Source organism: Salvia miltiorrhiza, chromosome 7, assembly GCF_028751815.1.
Source record: "Salvia miltiorrhiza cultivar Shanhuang (shh) chromosome 7, IMPLAD_Smil_shh, whole genome shotgun sequence".
Classification (NCBI taxonomy): Eukaryota; Viridiplantae; Streptophyta; class Magnoliopsida; order Lamiales; family Lamiaceae; genus Salvia; species Salvia miltiorrhiza.
The window spans coordinates 4,829,789-4,851,743 of record NC_080393.1 but is presented as its reverse complement, the minus strand read 5'-3'; the positions used below and the strand labels follow the sequence as shown (position 1 = coordinate 4,851,743).

Below are 21,955 nucleotides of genomic sequence, written 5' to 3'. Positions count from 1 at the left end.
CTACTTCATATTATGAGTGTAATGTAAGTAAATTCGTAAGCTATTCAAGCATATACCTTAAAGTAATTTGAGTTTGATTAATGGAGGAAAAAAAAACTCAAAAATTAATGGAGACTAGCTTGATCTCAAGCTTAATAATAGTTTGATTGTTACGTTACATATACCTTAAAATAATTTGAGTTTTATTATGTCCAAGTACTAAATTGTTGATACATAATGAGGCGTTATTACTATGCGTGCAATCCGTGATAAAATGAATTAACACAAAAATAATGCACCGACCAATTCGCAATTTTTTTTTAAATCATACAATAATAATAAAAAAAAACATGTGTGCAATTTTATTAGGTTAGTTATATTCTTTCAATATTTACATAATTAGGTGTATCTTGTAAAAATTAAGATCACTTTTTTTTGCAATTCATAGATTTTGAGGGAAAACTTAATTAATACAAATCTTAATTATAATTATTATTAACTTTATATAATTTTAATACATTATGTTATATTTTACGGATATTTTAATACATTTTATCAAACATGATATTAATAAAATACATCTCAATCAAACATATCACACCTTATCTCATACCATAAATCAAACGTGCCCCAATAATTTAAATGTGCCTTTGAGTTCATAACATATTCTCATAGAAATCCAAATATCCAATTGGCAATTACAATAAACGAAAGTAAAGTAAATTAACGAACAGATATACAAAAAGTAACGTTAGCTGATATACGAAATATTGGGTTTAATATAAACAATAAAATTAAATGCATGAGAGAGAAAATGAAAAAAATTATTCAAAAACAAAAGAAACTATCACAGTTTGCATGCAAATGAGCGAGCATATATCATAGAGAACATGTGATTTATGTCTTTTGCATTATTACAGAAACCACGATGACACCGCAGAAAAATGAAAATATTATCTAAATATAACTAAAAAGGTAATAAACAACTAAAATTAATTTTACAACCAGTCAACCACACAAAATTCAAATTTATCCGATAAGATATTTCATTCGAAAAGGTAAATTTATATCTTTTTTTTGAGGAAGTAAATTTATATCTATTGATGATATATAAGTTTGATAAATGCCATACAAGAAACAATATAAAAATCAAAATATGTCTACTTAAATGATAATTCATAAAAAAATCAATTAAACTATTTTCAATGTACATTGGATAATTCACATTTCTATACAATAATATGCAAATTATATAGGATCTGTTAAATATACTTGAAAAATATGCGTGACAACGGTTTTGAAACGATTATTATTGAGAGTAAAAAAAGAATTTGTAGTGAAATAACTGAATAAAAATTAGAAAATAATTATTCTTTTATTCTACGAAAAACCAACCTCTCAAGTTTATACTATCATATGTGAAGTTTATAAAATATGAAAAATAAACAAAAATTCAAATTTCGACCGTATATTTCCTTCACACAAGTTGTGGACAGATCACCTACATGTGAGAATATCAAACCCTCAATTAAGGGCAATAATGTAAAATCACGTCTCCTCATTTGCATCAAGCATATTAACACTGTCCAATAGCCGGAGAAAACCATTACCTCCACCGCTCCCCCCTCCCCACCCCCGCCGCCGCCGTCGCCGCCGCCGCCGCCGCCGTTCCTCTGTCAATTTTGGCCTCGACCGCCGAGATCTTCTTTGGCGTACCCTCCCTGTAAACTGATTGGAATATACGGTTATTGCTGGACAATTCAACTGAATCCGGGCTTTTAATATAAACCCCCAATTTTCTTCAATTTGCGGTGAATTGCAGAGATTCATGGATAGAAGCTACGATTCGTTTAATTTGAATGGATTTATGCATTGAATTGTCGGTTTAAGTTGTGAATTTTGATTTATCATGAGGTCGTCCTCAATTTGGCCGGAGAATTCCGCCTCGTCTGCTGCTGCTACACCAACATCATCATCGAATTCTCGGCAGCTGGTGCCTACAACTGTGGACCCTGCTCGTGACTTGGATTTGAGGCAAAGGTTGAATTTTTTTGCCCTATTTTCACATCAATGTTGCGTTTCCTATCTGGAATTTGATTGTGTTGAAGCGATTTTTCGTTCTACGGTGATATTTTGTTATTTTCGGTTAGTGCATGCTTGAATTCAGCTGAATTGAATACTTGATCCATGGTGCCGAATCCCACGGTCGTAATTGGAACCAAGTACTTGTTTTCAATTTTATTTTTGGAAAAATAATTGTATAATTGGATCGTATGAATTGTTCATTCCTTCCTTAATGACCGAACTGCAGTTTGTTTTCTGATCTGTGTAATATTTTGTGGTTGCTGAATGCAGCTTCCATGGGACGTTCATGGCTCTTGGTTATAGATATAATTTTAGTTATGCATGAAACAGAGATTAAGAGCGAAACTCATTTCAGTTTGAAATATATGGAATGGTTGGTGATGTTGAGTTTTAATTGCTGTATATTTGGACTTTTTTGGGGTTTAGAGGTGACAAATTTAAGATTTCTTTTCCTATATAGTGGATACAACTTATTGGACACGTATGATTTCAGTGTTCAGTTATCTGTCTATTGTTTTTCTTTGCTCATTTAACTGGTTTCCTGACAGTACAAGTAGACTAGAAGCAGAGGACACCTTGATGAAATTGTTTCAGTTTGTATTTGGATGTGTTTTGTTCAATCTTTGTGATTGTACACGTTCTTATGCATGTTGTATGATGATTACCTTACTTTTACTTGGTGTTTGTGTCAATATGGTTGAGAATCTCATGCTGCAAATCTGTGTGATTTTTAAAATTGGGTCAAATTTCATGTGATTCAGTAAACAGAATATAATTTCCATCAATGCTAGTCCGTCAATCAAATTCGTTACACCAAAATTGGGTTTGACACGCTGATTCTGCTTGCAGTAATGTATTGAAATTGTTAGCTCAGAGAGAGTTGTGTCCTCAAACAAAGAGAACACCCAGAAGATTTTGGGGAAAGGCATCCAGTCATCATGGTAAATCATCTAGATCAAAATGTGAATTAGCAAAAGATGCGAGACAAGAACTTCGGTCATGGTATTTATCATCCCTCTTTGGTCTATGTTATGTATTGAATGACGATTATATTATGCCAATCTGAAGAGTAACTGATATTATAAATTGTCTGATATACAGGGGAGAGGCAGAGTCATTGCTGCATTTGTCAGCTAATTATTGTCCTTTACTGCCTCCACCAAGGTCGACCATTGCGGCGGCGTTTAGTCCTGATGGGAAGACACTGGCTTCTACCCAGTTAGTCTCTCATCTTCATTCTCACACAAATACACATATATGTATTTTTAAACTCACAATGTTATTGAATTTTTAATCCGGCAGTGGAGACCATACGGTGAAGATAATTGATTGTCAAAGTGGAACATGCTTAAAGGTGTTGAGTGGTCATCGGAGGACACCTTGGGTGGTAAACTATCTTCTTATTTTAATAATCATAGAATGAATTTTATAAAATCATCATAACTATGTGAAACCAGAAAGTAATCATACGAAGAAAATAACATTCCTCCTAAAATCTACCTCCATTAGACCTGTAGAAGCCTAAAAACAAATTATCCAGAAAAGTAATCTTCTTCTCATTTTGCGAAGATTCTGGGTTTGTTCAATTTGAGTTATTTTTGTAGAAAGTTAGTCCATTGTTTGTGTTGTTTCAATTTTGGACATGTCCAATTTGTAAGTCTTGATTTGGTGCATAAAGTCTTGATGGGACGTCTTGCAGGTTAGGTTCCATCCTCTCTACCCAGAAGTTCTTGCAAGTGGAAGTTTGGACAATGAAGTTCGCTTGTGGGACGCAAAGACAGCAGAGTGTATTGGGTCTCGTGATTTTTGTAATTACTCAAAACATTAGCATTTCAAAATAATGCCTTCTTAGATTTATTACTCTCCTACCGAAATCACTTGTTAAAAAATATTCCTCCTTGCAGACCGTCCTATAGCTTCTATTGCCTTCCATGCGCAAGGGGAAATTTTGGCTGTAGCATCAGGCCATAAGGTCAGCATCTAGAGTGTAGAATCACCTTTAAGATTAGATAACTGCAGTTTTTTAACCTTGTTGTATGGCAGTTGTATATATGGCATTATGACAGAAGAGGCGAGGCTTCCTCACCAACAATTATATTGAGGACACGGCGTTCTCTCCGTGCAGTGCATTTTCACCCGCATGGTGCTCCATTTCTTCTAACTGCTGAGGTATTACTTCTGCTGCTGTTAAAAGTTTTTCCTCAGCATATTAGTTTCATTATGGTGCTCGTTTCAGGTCAATGATCTGGACTCCTCAGACCCTACAATGACTCTCGCAACATCCCCTGGGTACTTGCGCTACCCCCCTCCTACTATATATCTAGCAGATGCTCACTCCGCTGTTCAGTCGAATTCAGGAAATGAGTTGCCCATTATGTCTATACCATTTCTGATATGGCCTTCTATTAGCAGAGGTGATATTACTTTACTTCCCCAACAGACGGATGCTGAAATGAGCTCTAATGTTTCACATCAAAGGGGGGGTTCTTCTGCCTCTGTGCGACTTCTCACTTATTCAACTCCATCTGGTCAGTATGAACTCGTATTGTCTCCAATCCAATCTCCTGTGCGGGAAGAGCAACAAAATAATTTGTCATCGAGGGAAATGGATAATGCTATTCCTCAACCTGCTGTTGATTCCATGGAGACCGATGTGCAAACTGAGGAGCGGAGCAATCAGTTTTTCCCATTTGGCGACCCAGCATACTGGGAGCTTCCTTTTCTTCAAGGGTGGTTGATTGGTCAAAGTCAAGCTGGCCAGCGTACAATACATTCACAAATTGGCGGTGCCAACGAAGGTTTGTCTTCCTACAATGCAATAGCAAATGCATCATCTATGGTCCCTCCAGTAATTCCTAATGTTGGTTCAAGAGCTTCCGGAAGATCAGGTTCACGACACCGATCTTCACGCTCGCGTACAAGAACAGCAACTGGATCCGGTGATAGTGCTGTTTTTAACAATATCCCACCAGAGCAGGGTAGTTCGCACTCTTTGACAACCCAAGTCCAGTCTGAGGTAGCTAGCTCACTGGCTGCAGCTGCAGCCGCTGAGTTACCTTGCACTGTGAAGCTTAGAGTATGGTCTCATGATGTGAAAAATCCTTGTGCACCTCTCGACACACAGCGATGTCGGTTAACAATCCCCCATGCCGTGCTTTGCAGGTATATAATGCTGTTAACATTCTCTACATGATGATATTGTTGGTCAGTGGTTTGCAAACAATGGACACTAGATGAGGTTAAGAAAATGATTTGGTTTCAGTGGTTTCCGGGAAGTAGTTAACGAGTCTCAGCTCAGGTCGTAATTAAGATGCTACATTGAAAAGGAATTATGTGGCAAAAGTACTTTAATATTTCCTTTTATATTTTCCTCCATGTCTCTTTACTGAAGTGGACCAAATGCTTATGTTGTATGTTCCTTTATAGTGAAATGGGTGCCCACTTTTCACCGTGTGGAAGATTCTTGGCTGCTTGTGTGGCATGTATCCTACCAAACATTGATGCCGATCCAGGGCTGCAAGGCCAGGTTCAGCATGATGTTACAGGGGCCTCAACATCTCCAACTAGACATCCAATCTCTGCACACCAAGTTATGTATGAGTTAAGGATATATTCCCTTGAGGAGGCCACGTGAGTAGCAAAATATTTATAGTTTATGAGATTATACATCATTACATTCTGTGCAGGTTTTGATGCTCAATTCTTTATGTAGATTTGGTTCTGTTCTAGCATCCCGGGCAATCAGAGCTGCTCATTGTTTGACCTCAATACAGGTGTGTTATATGTAAAAGATTATTGGACTATAAACATCTAGGAAAACTTCATATACATGTGGAACGATGGAATAGTTTTTTTTTTGGTGAATAGTTGGATGATAGTTTGGTTCCTTTTTCTATTGGTGCTAACAGCCTATGTACATCATTTTAAGGGAAAATGAGCTTAGAAGAAAATTTGAATAATAGTCCACTTCCAAACTTTCCTTGATTGTCTCTCTTCCAACTGCAGTTTTCTCCAACCTCAGACCATCTGTTACTAGCCTATGGTCGGCGCCACAGTTCACTTCTTAAAAGTGTTGTCATTGATGGAGATACAACTATACCAATTTATACAATTCTCGAGGTGAGATTTGTGTGCAAAAGTTACTATTTGTTCTTCGCTTGTACACGTTATCTATATTCTGGTAGACATGGTGGATCTCATCTACTGAGAAATCTCTGTTATTTAATATACTTTTAAGACTCTATCCATCTCAAGATTCTTTATGAATGTTATTAATTCAGTGTTTAGATAAAAAAAATAACTATTAGCTGGTGAATGTTCCAGTAAGTACGAACATGTAGGAAATGTAAGAAGGGACTCTTTCCCAGGTTATATATGGACAAAAATGGTATGTACATACGACGAGTCAATGACATGACATGGTTTTGTGAACAGGAAATGTTGTTTTCAGAAACTTCACTCTCTTAAGTTCAGGAAACAAAAAGGATCTTCACTTTTACATGAAGAGAGATAATTTAGTTTTGTATAGATGGGCCTGCACTTAAGGATTAGTTCTGTCAAAGTCAATATGTATGATTTTAGCTTTAAAAATGGTCCAGCATGCCACATCCTTCACAGATACCCTTTAGAAGTGCTTGACCTTGAAGTAGGAAGGAACATATGACATAGGTGAGAAGCTGCTCGTGGTTGCCACTACAGATTGCTGATGATATCAGTTTCTTAAATACGTTTAACCTAAGTCCCTAGCATCTGGAATGTGATATGAGACGTTGAGAACCACGTGTATCTAAGTGCATCTGTAGTCACAAACTTTGAAGCTTCTGTGGCTTAAATTGGTAACAGAATTCAAACTTATGCACATATGAGCAGGACTATCAGTTTAGGTATGGTTATTTGCTGTCTTAGGTTCCACTATAGGATTTTACTGGTCCCATTGACTCATTAGCAAGCACTAAATACAGCATAATTTTCCCTGACAACATTTTCACCTACTTCAAGATTCTATTATGTGTGCATGGATCATTACCATGTATTATGTTTTCCACATGACCCTTGTACTCTTGCTCAGACTTCACATCTTTCATACAGATTTACAGAGTTTCAGATATGGAACTTGTCAGAGTTCTTCCCAGTGCAGAAGATGAGGTTAATGTAGCTTGTTTCCATCCTTCAGTAGGTGGTGGCTTTGTATATGGTACTAAGGTAAGTGAGGAATTTTTCATAGTTCGACTCTAATCTTGTGCATCTGTTTTTTCTCTGTTGATGATGATTTTCTACATAATCTTGCCAGGAAGGTAAACTGAGGATTCTTCGGTGTGATATATCTCATGGATTTAATAATGAGGGATCCTGTGGTCCCGATGACAATATGTTAGAGGTATATGCTGATTTAATATGTCATTGCATCAGTTATTTTTTAGGGTGAATCATGTTACGGAGCTCATGTGAAATGTTAGTCCCCTACAATTCAACCCCCCATCCCCAACAAAAAAAAAAGGTATAAAAATAAAGATAGAACCAAGCTAAGCACATTATTCGACAAACATACCGTTTGCCAAAATTCTTTCCTCTTGCAAAGAATATACTATTTTCCTGTCTATCTCTCTGCTGAGTTCCAGCATGGTTGAATTGTGGGCACTAGCATTCGTTGCACATTCAATTGCAAGCCCTGTAATGATGCAATAAATCTACTGCTCTTCTATTGATCCCAATGCACATGCATGGGATTCTAGATGGTTTATTTGGAATTGCTCTTGGTGTGTGTGCCTCTGAATTTTTATCGGCTCACGTTGTACTGTATTTATAGGTTCAGACTTATGCTTTGGAGGGCTGATTGGTGTCAAGTAAAGGCCGTAATAACTTCACAGCTTGATGATGGTCGGTATCTTAAACAAATTTAAAGATATCGATTGTTGACTTGTCCTTTCTTTAATTATTGCTGTTGGTTGAGTGCTACTAAAAGTTGCAATTATGTGGCACCCGATTATACAAACCTAGATAAATAGTGGACTCAATCTTCTATTGAGGACAGACTTTGTGGTTCAACTAAGTCTTAGAATTAGTTGAGATTGTATTTGTATGTATCTTTGTTTGTTTGTGTTCCTTTATTCCTCAAACATTTATGGATTGAACCTAGATTTACTCGTTTAAGATGAGAATTCAAATTTAGCTAAATTAAACCTCACCTCGACGTTTGCTTCTGCAGGCTTTGCTGCATCTGCTGCACATCAACTGACGAAACTCACTTTGCCACCATAAAGTGAGTAAGTGGGGGGTGAAAATGCTCCTGCATTTATGACGTTGGGCATTCCGGAGGTCTTGCTTTCAACTCTTCTCAATGAGCTTTGTACAGATCTTTGCTGCTTCTATTCCCAGTGCTAAATTGCATATAGGTCCATCCGCGCTGGTCGGATGCATGAAGTGATGCGTAGACGCTGCATTTCCAACTTCTGGTGACCCGTAGGTTTTTTCTTTACAGCGCAAAACTGGTTGAGAGTGAGAGAGAGAGGGAGGGAGCCAATAGTGCAAAATGCTTCATCCTTCTCAGTTTCATTGGCCGCAGTGGGGAAACTAATTTTTGGCTTCCTTTTTTCTTGGATGGCCTTGTTGTATATTAGCACAATAGTTTCCATGGGAAGAAGCTTTTTTTTTTTTTTGTAATTTTTTGGTGTTTTTTGTTTTTACATGTATGTTGAGGCTCTATATGATAGTCCATGGTCGGAAAGAACGACGTGTGTTATTTGTTGCACAATTTAGTGAAATTCATGTGAAAAAACAAGCATCGGAAATCCGTGACTACACTTTGTATTATTTGCTCCTTGTTTAGAAAGGCCTTCGAATATTTTTGACTCTTTATTTTGTGTAACATCTGTACTTCCTACTTTGGTTAAAATGTCTGCAAAATAAAAACCAATTTCATATTTTTAGGGATAATTGTCTATAAATTACTGGGTTTTTATCAAATTTTATTTGGATATCAACTTTAAAGTGTGGCGTAGTAATTATTGATTTAATTTGATGTCGTTATTAATTCGGATTGTGGCCAAGGACAAACCTTAAAGGTGGTAGCAAAACTAAAATTTAATGAAAATTAATTAATTTATAAGCATTCAACCTTTTTTTTTATGGAACAAATCAATTTAAAAGGTGTGATGGTATCTTCTGCCTACACGTTTCTAGACGTATTAGAAGTTGAAAGGTGTGATGGTATCTTCTGCCTACACGTTTCTGTTTCGTCGCATATGGATGGATGAGTTGATGTGAATAATCGAGTTGAGATTGCCACTACTCATTCGATTACTTCTTTAATAGAGATCTATTGTCCAACCTAAAACTTAGTAATGTTACTATATATACGTATATGAATAGTAGAAATATACTAATTCCTTCCTACACCAAAATATGATATAGTTTGGAGGGCATAATTTTTAATAAATAATTGAGATATGTGTATAAAATGGATAAATAGACTCACTAAAGTTGATTTCTCACACAATTAAATATTGAATATGAATGAAATTATAAAAGTGTATGCACAAAAATAAAAACACCATATTTATTACAATCGAATAGAAAAATAAAAGGTCCATGCTTTTTATGGATAGGAGGAGTATATAACTACTAACGAACTATCAAACAGTGCGACTTCCTGTGTGTGAACAGTGAGGTCCTGGGTTCAAACCCCACTGCTCCCCCACCCCAACTCCCCCAAGTAAAAAAAAAATGTTGTACTACATTTTTTTTCTCTATTAAAATATTCATTTCATCGATGGCAATCTTCCAATTCGACACAATTTTGACCAAAAACACCAGCATCTCAGCCGATAATTTTGCTGCTTCCAATTTTTTTGTAAATTGATGCTATAATAATCGGTTGAAGTAGTAAATTAATATTATTGTGACAAATTGAAATGACACTAAGAGTTTAAGACTACAGTCATAGATATTCCAAGAGCTAGCCCACCTTAACATTAATTTATGGTAATTGATAATTATGTGAAAAATCAAAATAATAAAAAGTTCATGTAATTCAAGGAATAATTAGAAAGTTCATGTAATTCAAGGAATAATTTTTATTTGTATGCAAACTGAAATTGGATAAAAATTTATATATTTAAGCGCAATTAACTCTTATATATATTCTCTTGTTTTTGTCCCAATCTACCTAATAAGAATATTTTTTTTAATTAATTATATCCAAATAAAGGAAAAACACACTCACACTCTAACCTTCTAAGTGATTTGAACCCCTGACCTATTGGTTAGAGGAGAAGCGTCTTACCAACAGATTGCGATTCATCGTTTATCTAATAAGAAGTTCAAAGTTCATTGGACCCCAAATATGTCTTTTATTCTTGTTTTCCATTTTCAAATAAGGTTACTGATCAATTTTTGTTCATGATATCTCAAAAAAACACTAACCCCAAACTAATTATATTTACAATAAATATAACACCTTTTTAAGATCCCAAAACGAAGCTCCCAAAATCTAGTAAAACGTGATCAAACGGGGAAAACGGCGATGGCATAGCAAAAAGCCACGCACTTTTTTGTGCGGCTTTCGCAAGATTTTTTATATGCTTATTTATTCTGAAACTTTTGAATGACATTTTATGGAAATTTTATAATATTGTAGCATATATATTGTTACCATTATTCAATTTCAAAAGTATTAGGGACTTGTCTTTATCCAACTCTTTAACATACTAATTAATATGCATGCACCTTTGATGTGTGATGTGAAGTGTCTCCTTTACATATACATGAGACAAAATAAAATCTCAAATGGCTAGCCACATTATAAATTTATCATCGGATATAAATCTAAGTCAGTATATAAGTATTGATTGATTTTAACCTATTAGACGATAATGTTTGATTGGTTCTTTTCACGAAACCAATGAACTATTTCTTTTCTTATTCCGTCGATGAAGCCTAAAAATAAGAAGATTAATACAATACCATTACCAAATACTAAAGTAAAAAAACATGAATTATAAACTCTTTTTTACACGTATTTATCCAATAGAATCCGAATGAAAAGAAACTATAATAATAGTATATTGTTTACTAAATTTAAGAATTTAATTTACATTCAGCGCGTTGAGTCATTCACATATCACTAGCCACTAAAACATAGTAATAAGAATCTCACATACTCATAATATACTTCATTATAATTAGGTAAAAGTAATCAATCAAAATATAACCAACTTCAATACAATCCACACATTTGCACCATTTATAAAAGTTGTGTCTGAAATGGATATAACATGTGAGGACAACAATAATCCTCATTTTAAAGAAAAACTAATTTAAATTTAAATTTAATTAATTAAAAAACCCTAATGTTTGGTGATCTTATTAGCCACAGAAAGCAACGCAAAGCGCCAAACCGACCTTTTATAACCCGTTATCCCCACTCTAAGTAAGGTGGACACGCAGCCACTCATCTTCGTCCACGTCGCGCCTTCCTATTGGCCGCCAGTTCTAACCCCGCTCCCACACCGGAACCTTTCACGCGCAATCGAATCCCACCGTCACCCTCACGTGAACCCCCGCAGATCTCAGCCGTCGCATCCGCCCCTGCCGAAATATCGCCACGTGTCCACATCCACGTGTCCCGCATTCCGCGGTCCACCATTCTCAATATCTTATCTTTTCCAACGCCTCTTTCTCCCTCGTCGACGACAACCACTTCTCTCTCCTCACTCCTATAAATATAAATCCCCAATCGCCATTTCCTTCAGAGCTCAAAAAATTTAAAAAAAATATAAAATTCCTCTTCAACGGTGTTGTGATCAACGGTTTCAATCCAAATCTCTGTTAATAATTCCTACATATAATGGCAATGAGTTTGCCTCACCAGATTGGAGCGATTTCCGGCGCGCCGTTGGCGGGGGATTCCGGTTGCGTATCCGGTGAAGCGCCGTCTTCTGCTACAGTCAGCGCGGTGTGGAGATCTCCCGCCGCATCTAACCTGCGCGTCTCCGCGATGGCGGAGTCCGACCGCATCTCCCCGTCGCCGCCGCTCAGCCCGCGCCTCGGCGGGGTGCGGCCGGACCTGTCGGTCGCGGCTCAGGCGCTGATGTCTCCGGCTACGGAGGCGATAGAGGATAGGGAGTACGTGGCCGGCGGGGCCCCGCAGGCCAAGGATCGGAAAGGGGTACCGGTGTTCGTGATGATGCCGCTCGACAGCGTGACGTGGAACCACACCGTGAACCGGAAGAAGGCGATGAACGCGAGTCTGCAGGCGCTGAAGAGCGCCGGTGTGGAGGGGATCATGATGGATGTGTGGTGGGGGTTGGTGGAGGGAGAGAAGCCTGGCGAGTATAACTGGGGCGGATATGTGGAGCTCCTCGAGATGGCGAAGAAGCACGGCCTCAAGGTCCAGGCTGTCATGTCGTTCCACCAGTGCGGCGGTAACGTCGGCGATTCGTGCACGTGAGTGATTTCTCCATTTTTTCCTCGAATTTTATTTTATTCTTTATTGATCAATTGCGGTTATCTCATCTTACGTGATGGTGAATGGAGATTTGAGTATTAAGTTACTGTTTGAAAATTGAAATTAAGATTGTATGTCAAAAATATGAAGAGGAATTGAAATTAATGGGGTGTGATTTGATGATTTATTTATGATTATTGACGGTGCATTGAGTTGTGATGCAACGTTGGTTGTGACGCTTTTCGCGTGGGCGGTGGATAAGTTAAAGATTAAAAAGGACACTTTGTATTCATAGGATCTGATGTCGCCAGTTGAATTATTTTGTTAGCTAAAATCAATCTCGTTTATTGCTTACTTTTTCTATTTTAAATTACCATATTTTCATATTTTGAACCGAAAATGCATCTGTATCTACTTTACAGCTGCATATGATTATTATAGCTTCGTATTAATCTCAATTTATAGCTAAACCAATTGTTCAAAAGTTTCCGCGAAAACATCATTAATAACATTATTAATCACATTAATACACAATACTAGTACCATATAATTAGTTTGTTTTAAAGAATTTCTGTATTTAAATTAATTAACCAGCATAATTTAGTGTCAATCAATAGATTTTCTACAATTACTCAAAATGCTGAATTGTTGATCTGTTTCAGCATTCCACTTCCGAAATGGGTTGTTGAGGAGATTGATAAAGATCCAGACCTAGCGTATACGGATCAATGGGGTCGGCGTAATTACGAGTATTTATCTCTTGGATGCGACACTCTCCCTTGTCTCAAGGGAAGAACTCCCGTCCAATGCTACTCCGATTTCATGCGATCCTTCCGCGACACCTTCGATCACCTCTTAGGTGATACCATTGTGGTATGCTCTTCTACGAAATTCATCAATTGTGTTCTATTTTCTTGCAATGTTTGAGGATTTGATGTTGAAAATTTCATAATGTGATTCAGGAAATCCAAGTCGGAATGGGTCCAGCCGGCGAGCTCCGCTATCCGTCTTACCCGGAGGCAAACGGGACGTGGAAATTCCCTGGGATCGGAGCTTTCCAATGCTATGACAAGGTATGCTTTTCAGTATTTACTTTTCAATGATTGATAAAATATGAGTATTTTTATCTTTTATTATTAAAATATCTCAACTTTCATATTTTCAATAGGATATGAATTGAGCAAAATTAACTCAATTTATAAAAATTATTAAGATCTTTGGGCCATTCCAAAGTTTCAATTTATCTTACTGAACTATGGATTAATTTATATTATTTTTATTAATCTAGGCTAATTTTGTAAAGCAAAATGCCTTTCAAAGTTATCTTGCTTTTCCGGCTATAGACAGTGTGTGATTTTTGATGTTTTTGCCGTTTTACAGTACATGTTGAGCAGCTTGAAAGCGGCAGCAGAGGCGTACGGGAAGCCCGAGTGGGGCCACACCGGCCCGACCGATGCTGGTGAGTACAACAACTGGCCGGAGGACACCAACTTCTTCAAGAAGGAAGGTGGTGGCTGGAACAGCCAGTATGGGGAATTCTTCCTCACTTGGTATTCCGAGTTGCTCATCGCCCACGGCGAGAGGATCGTGCAGTCGGCCAAGAACATATTCGAGAACAAGGGCATCAAGATATCTGTCAAGGTTGCCGGAATCCACTGGCACTACGGCACTCGATCCCACGCCCCAGAGCTCACGGCGGGGTACTACAACACCCGCTTCCGCGACGGCTACCTCCCCATCGCCCAGATGCTAGCCCGCCACGGCGCCGTCTTCAACTTCACCTGCATCGAGATGCGGGACCACGAGCAGCCCCAGGATGCGCAGTGCTTGCCGGAGAAGCTGGTCCAGCAGGTCGCCCGTGCCACCCAGCAGGCTGGGGTCCGGCTGGCAGGCGAGAACGCCCTCCCAAGGTACGACGAAACCGCCCACGAGCAGATCCTGCAGGCCTCGTCGCTTAATGTCGAGGGCGGGGCGGGGGCCGGGCAGGAGATGTGTGCGTTCACCTACCTGAGGATGAACCCGGACCTGTTCCAGCCGGAGAACTGGCGGAAGTTCGTGGCGTTCGTGAAGAAGATGGGTGAGGGGAAGGACGCGCACAAGTGCTGGGAGCAGGTGGAGCGCGAGGCGGAGCATTTCGTGCATGTGACGCAGCCGCTGGTGCAGGAGGCGGCGGTGGCCCTGATGCATTAGGGCGGCGGTGCCTGGGGTAGTAGGTAAAGAATAACTCCGACCACCACCTTTTCCGATCACCAACCCTTTCCGATGTTGGCTGATGTGTGGTAGCAGAGGCAGAATGATGCCGTATAAACTTGAGAAATATTGTAGTAATACAGATATGCCATATTGATTTTGATCACAACCAAGATTGGTTAATGTTTGAGCTAATACCTTTTTACTCAAAAAAATGACAACCAACAAGATGGGTTGATGTTAGCTGTACCTTTTCACTCAAAAAATGTTATGCAGCAACGTATTATTGTAAATATGTACAGAACTGTTTTATTATTATGTGGTGATGTACAACCGTTTTCACTATTTTTTCGAGTTTTGAAATGTTAAAAGAGTAACATACGACATAACATGAACAGCTAACGAATTCGTGCTGATTTAAAGATAATGTAATGATGATACAAATTTGAGTTTCTTGATCTTTTTTGTGGGGTGTTTTAGTTTTGTATATTATTTTTAGCGTTTGTTGTATGGAAATATAGCTATATTCTAGTACTCCTTCAGTCCACAAAAGTGAAATGGGGGTACAAATTTTAATAAATAATTAGAAGATATTACTGAATATATAAATTTCGTGGACGAATGTCGTATAAAATAACGGAAAAGCCATTGAAAAGAACTCAATCTTGTTCATATTAAGCTACCTGTGTTTCTATTCTAAAAAAAAGTTTTATTTCACGAATTAGTAAAAGAAACTCTATACATGTAGAAACTCACAAGAATATACATTAGCAAGTTTGTGGTGGGTAAAGTGACGTGTATCTTTACAATATCTTACTCTTAAAAATGATTGATAGCACCGAAATGTATATATGGATTTTTAATATATTCTTTTTGGGTTTGGCGTACATTTACGACATATGAATGGTGTAGTGGAAGTTAAAACTATCTACATAGCTAAAATAAAAGTTACTCCTATTTTAAACGGCGTAACTTGATATTAGATAAATTATAGTACTGGAACACAAAAATAAATTAACTAATCAATAAAAAGTGGGACTTGCAGTTATAGAAGTTGGTGGTCATATTTCATTTAACACTTTCATTTCATAATTTATTTATATATTTTGTGTTTTTATAGTATAATCTACTTCATGTTCAATTACATTTTTTAAAGCTCGTTTAGCATAGTTCGACTTTCACATAAAATTTAGAATTAGTGTGATGACACATCGTAACTACTATCTGAAATTATGCACAATCAAATTATTCAATTATAGTAAATTTGATAGAAATCTCGATTGGTAACAAAATCAAATTAAATCAATAATTCGATAATTATTATATTATTTTTTAAAATTTGCATGTAAAATTAAAATTCGATGAAAGTTCAGTAATTATCACCCTACCTTTAAAGGTTTTATACTACTACTTTTTAAAGTTTATATGTAAAATTGGAATTTGATGAAAGTTCAGTAATTACTACGCTGAAGTTTTCAATACACAATCTTTTTACAGCTGCGGTAAATGAAGTCGAAAGTAAAAAGTTCCTAGGAAGTTAGGAACTGATGCTGGACAGTTAAAAAACAAAGAAAGAAGAAATCAAATTCTCGAGTCCATTTTATTGCATGAGAGTTATTGTTGAATTTTCTTAGTGTTTGAGGAGTGCACTAAACACAAATTCCACGTGATATAGACTTATCAATTACGTAACAAACTACTTTCAGTTCAATTTTTTTTTTTTTGGGTCTTAACTACTTACAGTTCAATTTACTAAAACTTGATCACTGTGTTTCTGATTATATGTTACATAAAAACAATAACCAGATGGAGAAATTTTGCATATACGTACTGAGCTTTAAAGATAAACAACCTAATAATGAAAAATACATCTGACAATATTCCAAGTACGAAACTCCAGATATAAAATATTAAAATAGTTTCTTAAACTATAGAAATTTAAAATGAGAATTTCGGTTAAGCATGAATAATAAGTCCAATTGGAATTAAAAAAAAAAAAAAAAACATAGTACTATCAATTATCTGTGTTGTACGTTGATCTCAATTCTCACCCTAGAATTAATAATTGCTAATCCTTCATATAAATCTATAATATATTAATTTTCAATTTGAAATCAATTTCAAAATTGAGTGGCAATTTTGTAATTATATAAAATTGAAGGTTTATTTATAAACTATATTTTTATTTTTATTTAATTGTTCTTTATTTTCTTATTTATTTTATTTCTTTCTAAAATTGTGAAATTGGACTAATTATAAAAAATTTAATATGCATATCAAATTAAAGATTACGATAAGAGCTTTAATTTCATATATTTTATGTAAACATTTGATTTAAAATGTAAAAATTAATATTTATCTAAAGATTAAAATTTAAAAGAATTCTCTCTCATCTCCCATCTTTTTTCTGAATAAAATATAAATTTCAATTCTTTTTATTTTTATTTCTATTTTTTTTAAACTTTTTTTACCTTTTCATAATATCAATTTTTATTATTGAGAATTTTTTTTTTTTTTTTTTTTTACTTTTTCAATATTCAACTCAAATATATTCAATTAAAGTTAATTTTTTATTATATTTATAAATATGATAATTGAGTTGATATTAATTTTATATAAATATAAAAATATTTTCCATATATTGCACGGGGTATCTACAAATAAAAAGTGTACAAATTGAGTACTGTTTAATTAATCTTGGTGTTGGAGTAACAATTCAGTAGTAATAAATAAAACTTCACGTTCTTGTTAAGATTACTTTTCTCTGCATATGGACGAAACGTGACGGAAATGTTCAATCTTTATTAAAAAATAATATATTCTATGATATTATCATAGCTGTGTCTGTGTGAATCTCATCGAAGCCATACAAATCAAAATTGGACTAGAAACCACAAAAATTGGAAAATAAGAAAAGGGTTTTAATTATCATATTTTTCTCTTATATAAAAACAAAAATGAAGATGGCCATGCATGAGAACGACCTAGTGCTATTGAACTATCATTTTCTTGCTTTTTTTCTGATTCACATGATGCTGCTGTTGATACTTTGAGATTTGAGGCTTCGAATACCATATATCTACACGCTTTATTTTGTATATCTTCAGCCATTCGATTTAGATTCAAAAAGTAAAAATAAAAAAGAAGACAAAAACAAGAAAGGAACGTTATATATATATGTCACCTCTTGTCTCTTGATAACATGTGGACCATTGATAACATGTGAACCGTAAAAATATATTGAAATTTATTTGGATATATAATTTTTGTGATGACTCTTTTTTTAGAGGAAAGGTTTCGAAACTCTAAGAAGCATGGAAGATATTAATTTCCCGAATGTTCGGGAGTATCCAGAATAATTACGAACAAGCTAGTTTTTATATGTTAGTATTAAATTTGTAGCATGTATTTTGTCTTTATTAAATTAAAAATTAATTGCACATAAATACATAAGTATAATTAAATTTTTTATTTTCAATTAATATTATATTCTGAGTCAATAAATATGTGACCTTATAATTTTTTAGAATTCGACTTAAATTAAAATTTCGGCCACACATAATCTTACATAGAAGCTGAAATTAGTTACATGTATAGTAATTTAGAAGTCAAATCTCTCTTTGGATGTGCATGGTATAACTGATATGTCACACAAAACTGATTAGGTTGTGGCTTTCATGTAGGATTAAGTGTGATAAGAATTTTAATCTTTTAAAAGTTTATGTATTATTTTTTTACCAAGAAAATAGTATTGGTTAAAAAAGAAATTTGGATATACTTGATGTGTTTATAGGCATATATAACACTTAAATTAAATGGTTCATTCTATTGTTGTAGTGTTTAGTTAAAAATTTCTTAAAACTTTTGCTAATAATTTCTAGAGGGTTCTTGTAAATATTTGCAGTGGTATGATTTTATGTATGAGAATTGATTTTATGGATGGATTGATATTAGGTATTATATATAAGCCCAATTTGAATTTTGTTTGATCTGTGACGTGTGTGTAGATATGTTGATTTCAAATCAAACACAAGTTGATCATAGCACCTAACTTAAACCTTATAGTTTCTCAAGTTTTACGAGAGTTGTTGCAGTAATTCCTAAGGAATTAAAAATGAAAAATGATTTGTTTACTCCCTTAATTAATAGTTATACATATACTCATTTCGCGTAAATAGTTCTAGGCAATTCAAACAGTTAGACTTATTAATTTTTTTATCGACCAAATACTAGTCAAATATATCTAAATGTGTACCTTTTTCTCAGTTCTATATATATCTTGGACAAAATTAAAGGAAATTAAGCAAAATTATTAACAGACAAATTAGGTTTCGACTATTATAAGAAACTAATTAAGGAAAATTACTACCAGACAAATTACTTTTCGACACCTTGAATAGGATTATTACAAATTTGACATGAAAAATACACGTGCAATTTTTTTAATGCTGTATAAAATTAGTTCTGTCTCAAAACAACACAATTTTGAATTTATGCGATATTGCACATTCATTTTCAAGTTAAACCGATTAGGACAACCAAATAGAGTATGTATATAGAGATAGAAAAGGAAGTGGCATAGCACAAGTCTAGGGCAGCAATTTACTCATCATCACCAACAATTTATCACATATATACCACTTAGTTATATTCCTTCTTTAATTAGTATAATGTAGCACTATAAATACCCATTAATCTCAAGAAGTTTAATCATCAAATTCAAAAGCTGCTTTTCCTCTCAAACTATCTTTTCACTCCAAAAAAGTTTGTTGTTTCTTTCTCTTCATCAATTTTCTAATCATGTCGAACGCATACAACGCTGGACAGAACCGTGCTCAGGCTCAGGTATTTTTTATCTCATAAATGTGAATCGCGTATATTATAAAATGGTAGAGATCGTACATTTGTAGCATAATTTAGATATAATTATAAATAAAAACATATGCTTGAATAAAATAAAAATATAAAAAATGTGAAATGCATAATTTAATTTTGAGTATTTATTGGGCCAGTCTACAACTGAGCAATGGGTGGACTCGGCCAAGCAGACAGCGAGCCAGGTCCATGATCAGGCCCATGAAGCTGTTGGACATTCCCAAGGCCAGACCCAACAGAGGAAGGAAGAAAATGCTACATTTCTTCAGCAGGTTCTTAATTTCCCATTTAATTATTTTTCTTTGTAAAATTAAATACAAGATTTATTATTTTTGTTTATTATTTTTAATTTTTTAATTGTATTTGCAGACTGCAGAATCTGTGGCCAACACGGCTCAGGGTGCCATTGATGGTGTGAAGAACACTCTTGGCATGGGAGACCAGAAGAAGTGAAGTAATTAATTATAAGGCGTCACAATTTCTTGATTTTCAAGATTAAATAATGTAGTCCATTTTTTCTTTTTCTTTTTTAAATAATTTGGTTTTGGGTTTTTAGTGAATGTTTATTTGTTTTGGTTAGTAGCCTTGGGACATCAAGTTCCCGAGATGTAAAAAATAAATTAGTGGGTTGTATCTGTATATATGAATTTGGACCCATTCTCCCCTGTTGGGGTGCAATAAAATTGTTATTTTTATTTTAAAGTTTTTCTATTTGAATTCAAGTTTAAGTTATGCATTGTTCTATTAATTGCATTGTCATAATTATTTCCGTCGCACACTTTTGAAATTATCGACGTATGAGTTTATTAAAATGATGCAGATATTGAATAGTCATGATCATTGCGATATTATTAACTAAACTTTAAAATAAAATAAAAATAGACATAATTATAGAAAAGAAATAAATATGATGTATAATCCGTGAGAATATATTTCTTTGTGGAAAATAACTAAACCTTTATTTTGTATTTCTATTTTTTACGATTTTATTTTTCCGTGAATTGTAGAAAGGTGGTATAATAGGGTTTCAATATTTAAACTGTTTTTCTTTTTTAATGTTAAACTCGTTTTTTAACATATTGAAGCTATCCTTACTTGGTGCTGCATTAGTTTGTTTTTCTATATTTTAAATAAAGTATAATTTGACATTGAATTAAATCTTTTAACGTATTACATGTAACGCCCCATCCCTTGCGAATAGGAGATGCTACCAAAAATATTCATTTATTTCATTTCTCTAATATTAATTTAAGTATATATATATATATATATATATATATATATATATATATATATATATATATATATATATATATATAGTGTTTTGGCAGGATTATTATTGTAGTTTTACTGCTTCCGTTACATTTTTTTATATTGGAAAAGAGAAATAATATTTTGATAATTTTTCTATTACACATATAGTATATTTTAATAACTCATTGGTTAAGTATTATTACTTTTAATAGTAATATTTATTAGATTACTATATAATAAAAAAGGAAATTCTTTTTCTATTTTTCTTTATAGCCTATACTTAAATTAATATTAGAGAAATGAAATAAATGAATATTTTTGGTAACATCTCCTATTCGCAAGGGATGAGGGCGTTACATTACATTTATTTGGTTTAGAAGAAAAAAAAAAGGTAAGAAACACCGAAGTGTGGGTGAGCTAGTCGAATTCCAACAGTTAGCAAGAGTGTATATAGAGAATATATATCACACTCGTAATTAAAAATGATCTATAATTAACTTCTTGTTGGTTTAAGAAAAAGAACATCTCTTTTATTAAGAAAAAAAGTCAAAGAAACCTACAAAGTAGCTAATTAAATCCAAATTATTAAATGCTTGACTTTTTCTTAAATCATCTGAAGTGGGGCATCAACCTAATATATGCATGCAGAATATATATATGGGCTTCGACATTAGACAATGAAAGAAGATGTTTATTTTTCAACTTTTCTTATACTTGATTTTGACTTTATTGCAAAAAACAATTATTCCGAACTATGCAATATGGAGGAGGGACGGTGTGGTTAGAGAACAAGTTTATGTGTGGTGCTAATAAGCTTAGGAGTAAAACGAAGATAATGGCCCCAAATTGAAATGATACATTATTAATAATAAATGATATTTTTAAATATTAATAATAAATTTATTATTATTGTTTTTATCAATAAAAATAAAATCATGCACCGAAAAACATGATATAAAATTATACTTTTCTTAACAATAAATGATACTCCATATTTTATATGTTTAGATATAAATGGTACTTTGCAAATGATATTTTTTATAAAAATAAATGATACATTACGAATGATACTAGTATATTTTATATTTTTAGATACAAACGGACAGATATATGACTCATATTTAAGAG

The 21,955-nt window shown here is 34.3% G+C and overlaps 3 protein-coding genes across 7 annotated transcripts; all 3 read left to right on the top strand.

The window, feature by feature from the left end:
- The first annotated feature begins 1,573 nt into the window (after positions 1–1,573).
- LOC130991784 (uncharacterized) lies at positions 1,574–8,915 on the top strand. Of its 5 annotated transcripts, XM_057916182.1 has the most exons (15): positions 1,575–2,019; positions 2,914–3,066; positions 3,166–3,282; positions 3,367–3,451; positions 3,764–3,872; positions 3,969–4,036; positions 4,108–4,233; positions 4,301–5,226; positions 5,491–5,694; positions 5,777–5,837; positions 6,070–6,183; positions 7,153–7,266; positions 7,355–7,441; positions 7,877–7,941; positions 8,270–8,915. In XM_057916182.1, exons 1-14 carry the CDS (start codon positions 1,889–1,891, stop codon positions 7,895–7,897), a joined length of 2,316 nt encoding a protein of 771 aa, XP_057772165.1. In that variant the 5' UTR covers positions 1,575–1,888; the 3' UTR covers positions 7,898–7,941; positions 8,270–8,915. The 5 variants fall into 5 exon arrangements, with proteins under 5 accessions (XP_057772166.1, XP_057772161.1, XP_057772165.1 ...); XM_057916183.1 differs by having other exon boundaries at positions 1,574–2,019; positions 4,301–4,353; positions 4,477–5,226; positions 7,355–8,915; XM_057916180.1 differs by lacking the exon at positions 7,877–7,941.
- Positions 8,916–11,749: 2,834 nt separating this feature from the next.
- LOC130991799 (beta-amylase 1, chloroplastic) lies at positions 11,750–15,043 on the top strand. Its single transcript, XM_057916203.1, has 4 exons — positions 11,750–12,507; positions 13,171–13,381; positions 13,471–13,581; positions 13,889–15,043. Exons 1-4 carry the CDS (start codon positions 11,909–11,911, stop codon positions 14,696–14,698), a joined length of 1,731 nt encoding a protein of 576 aa, XP_057772186.1. The 5' UTR covers positions 11,750–11,908; the 3' UTR covers positions 14,699–15,043.
- Positions 15,044–19,382: 4,339 nt separating this feature from the next.
- LOC130991935 (late embryogenesis abundant protein 1) lies at positions 19,383–20,275 on the top strand. Its single transcript, XM_057916393.1, has 3 exons — positions 19,383–19,543; positions 19,711–19,845; positions 19,943–20,275. Exons 1-3 carry the CDS (start codon positions 19,499–19,501, stop codon positions 20,024–20,026), a joined length of 264 nt encoding a protein of 87 aa, XP_057772376.1. The 5' UTR covers positions 19,383–19,498; the 3' UTR covers positions 20,027–20,275.
- Positions 20,276–21,955: the final 1,680 nt, after the last annotated feature.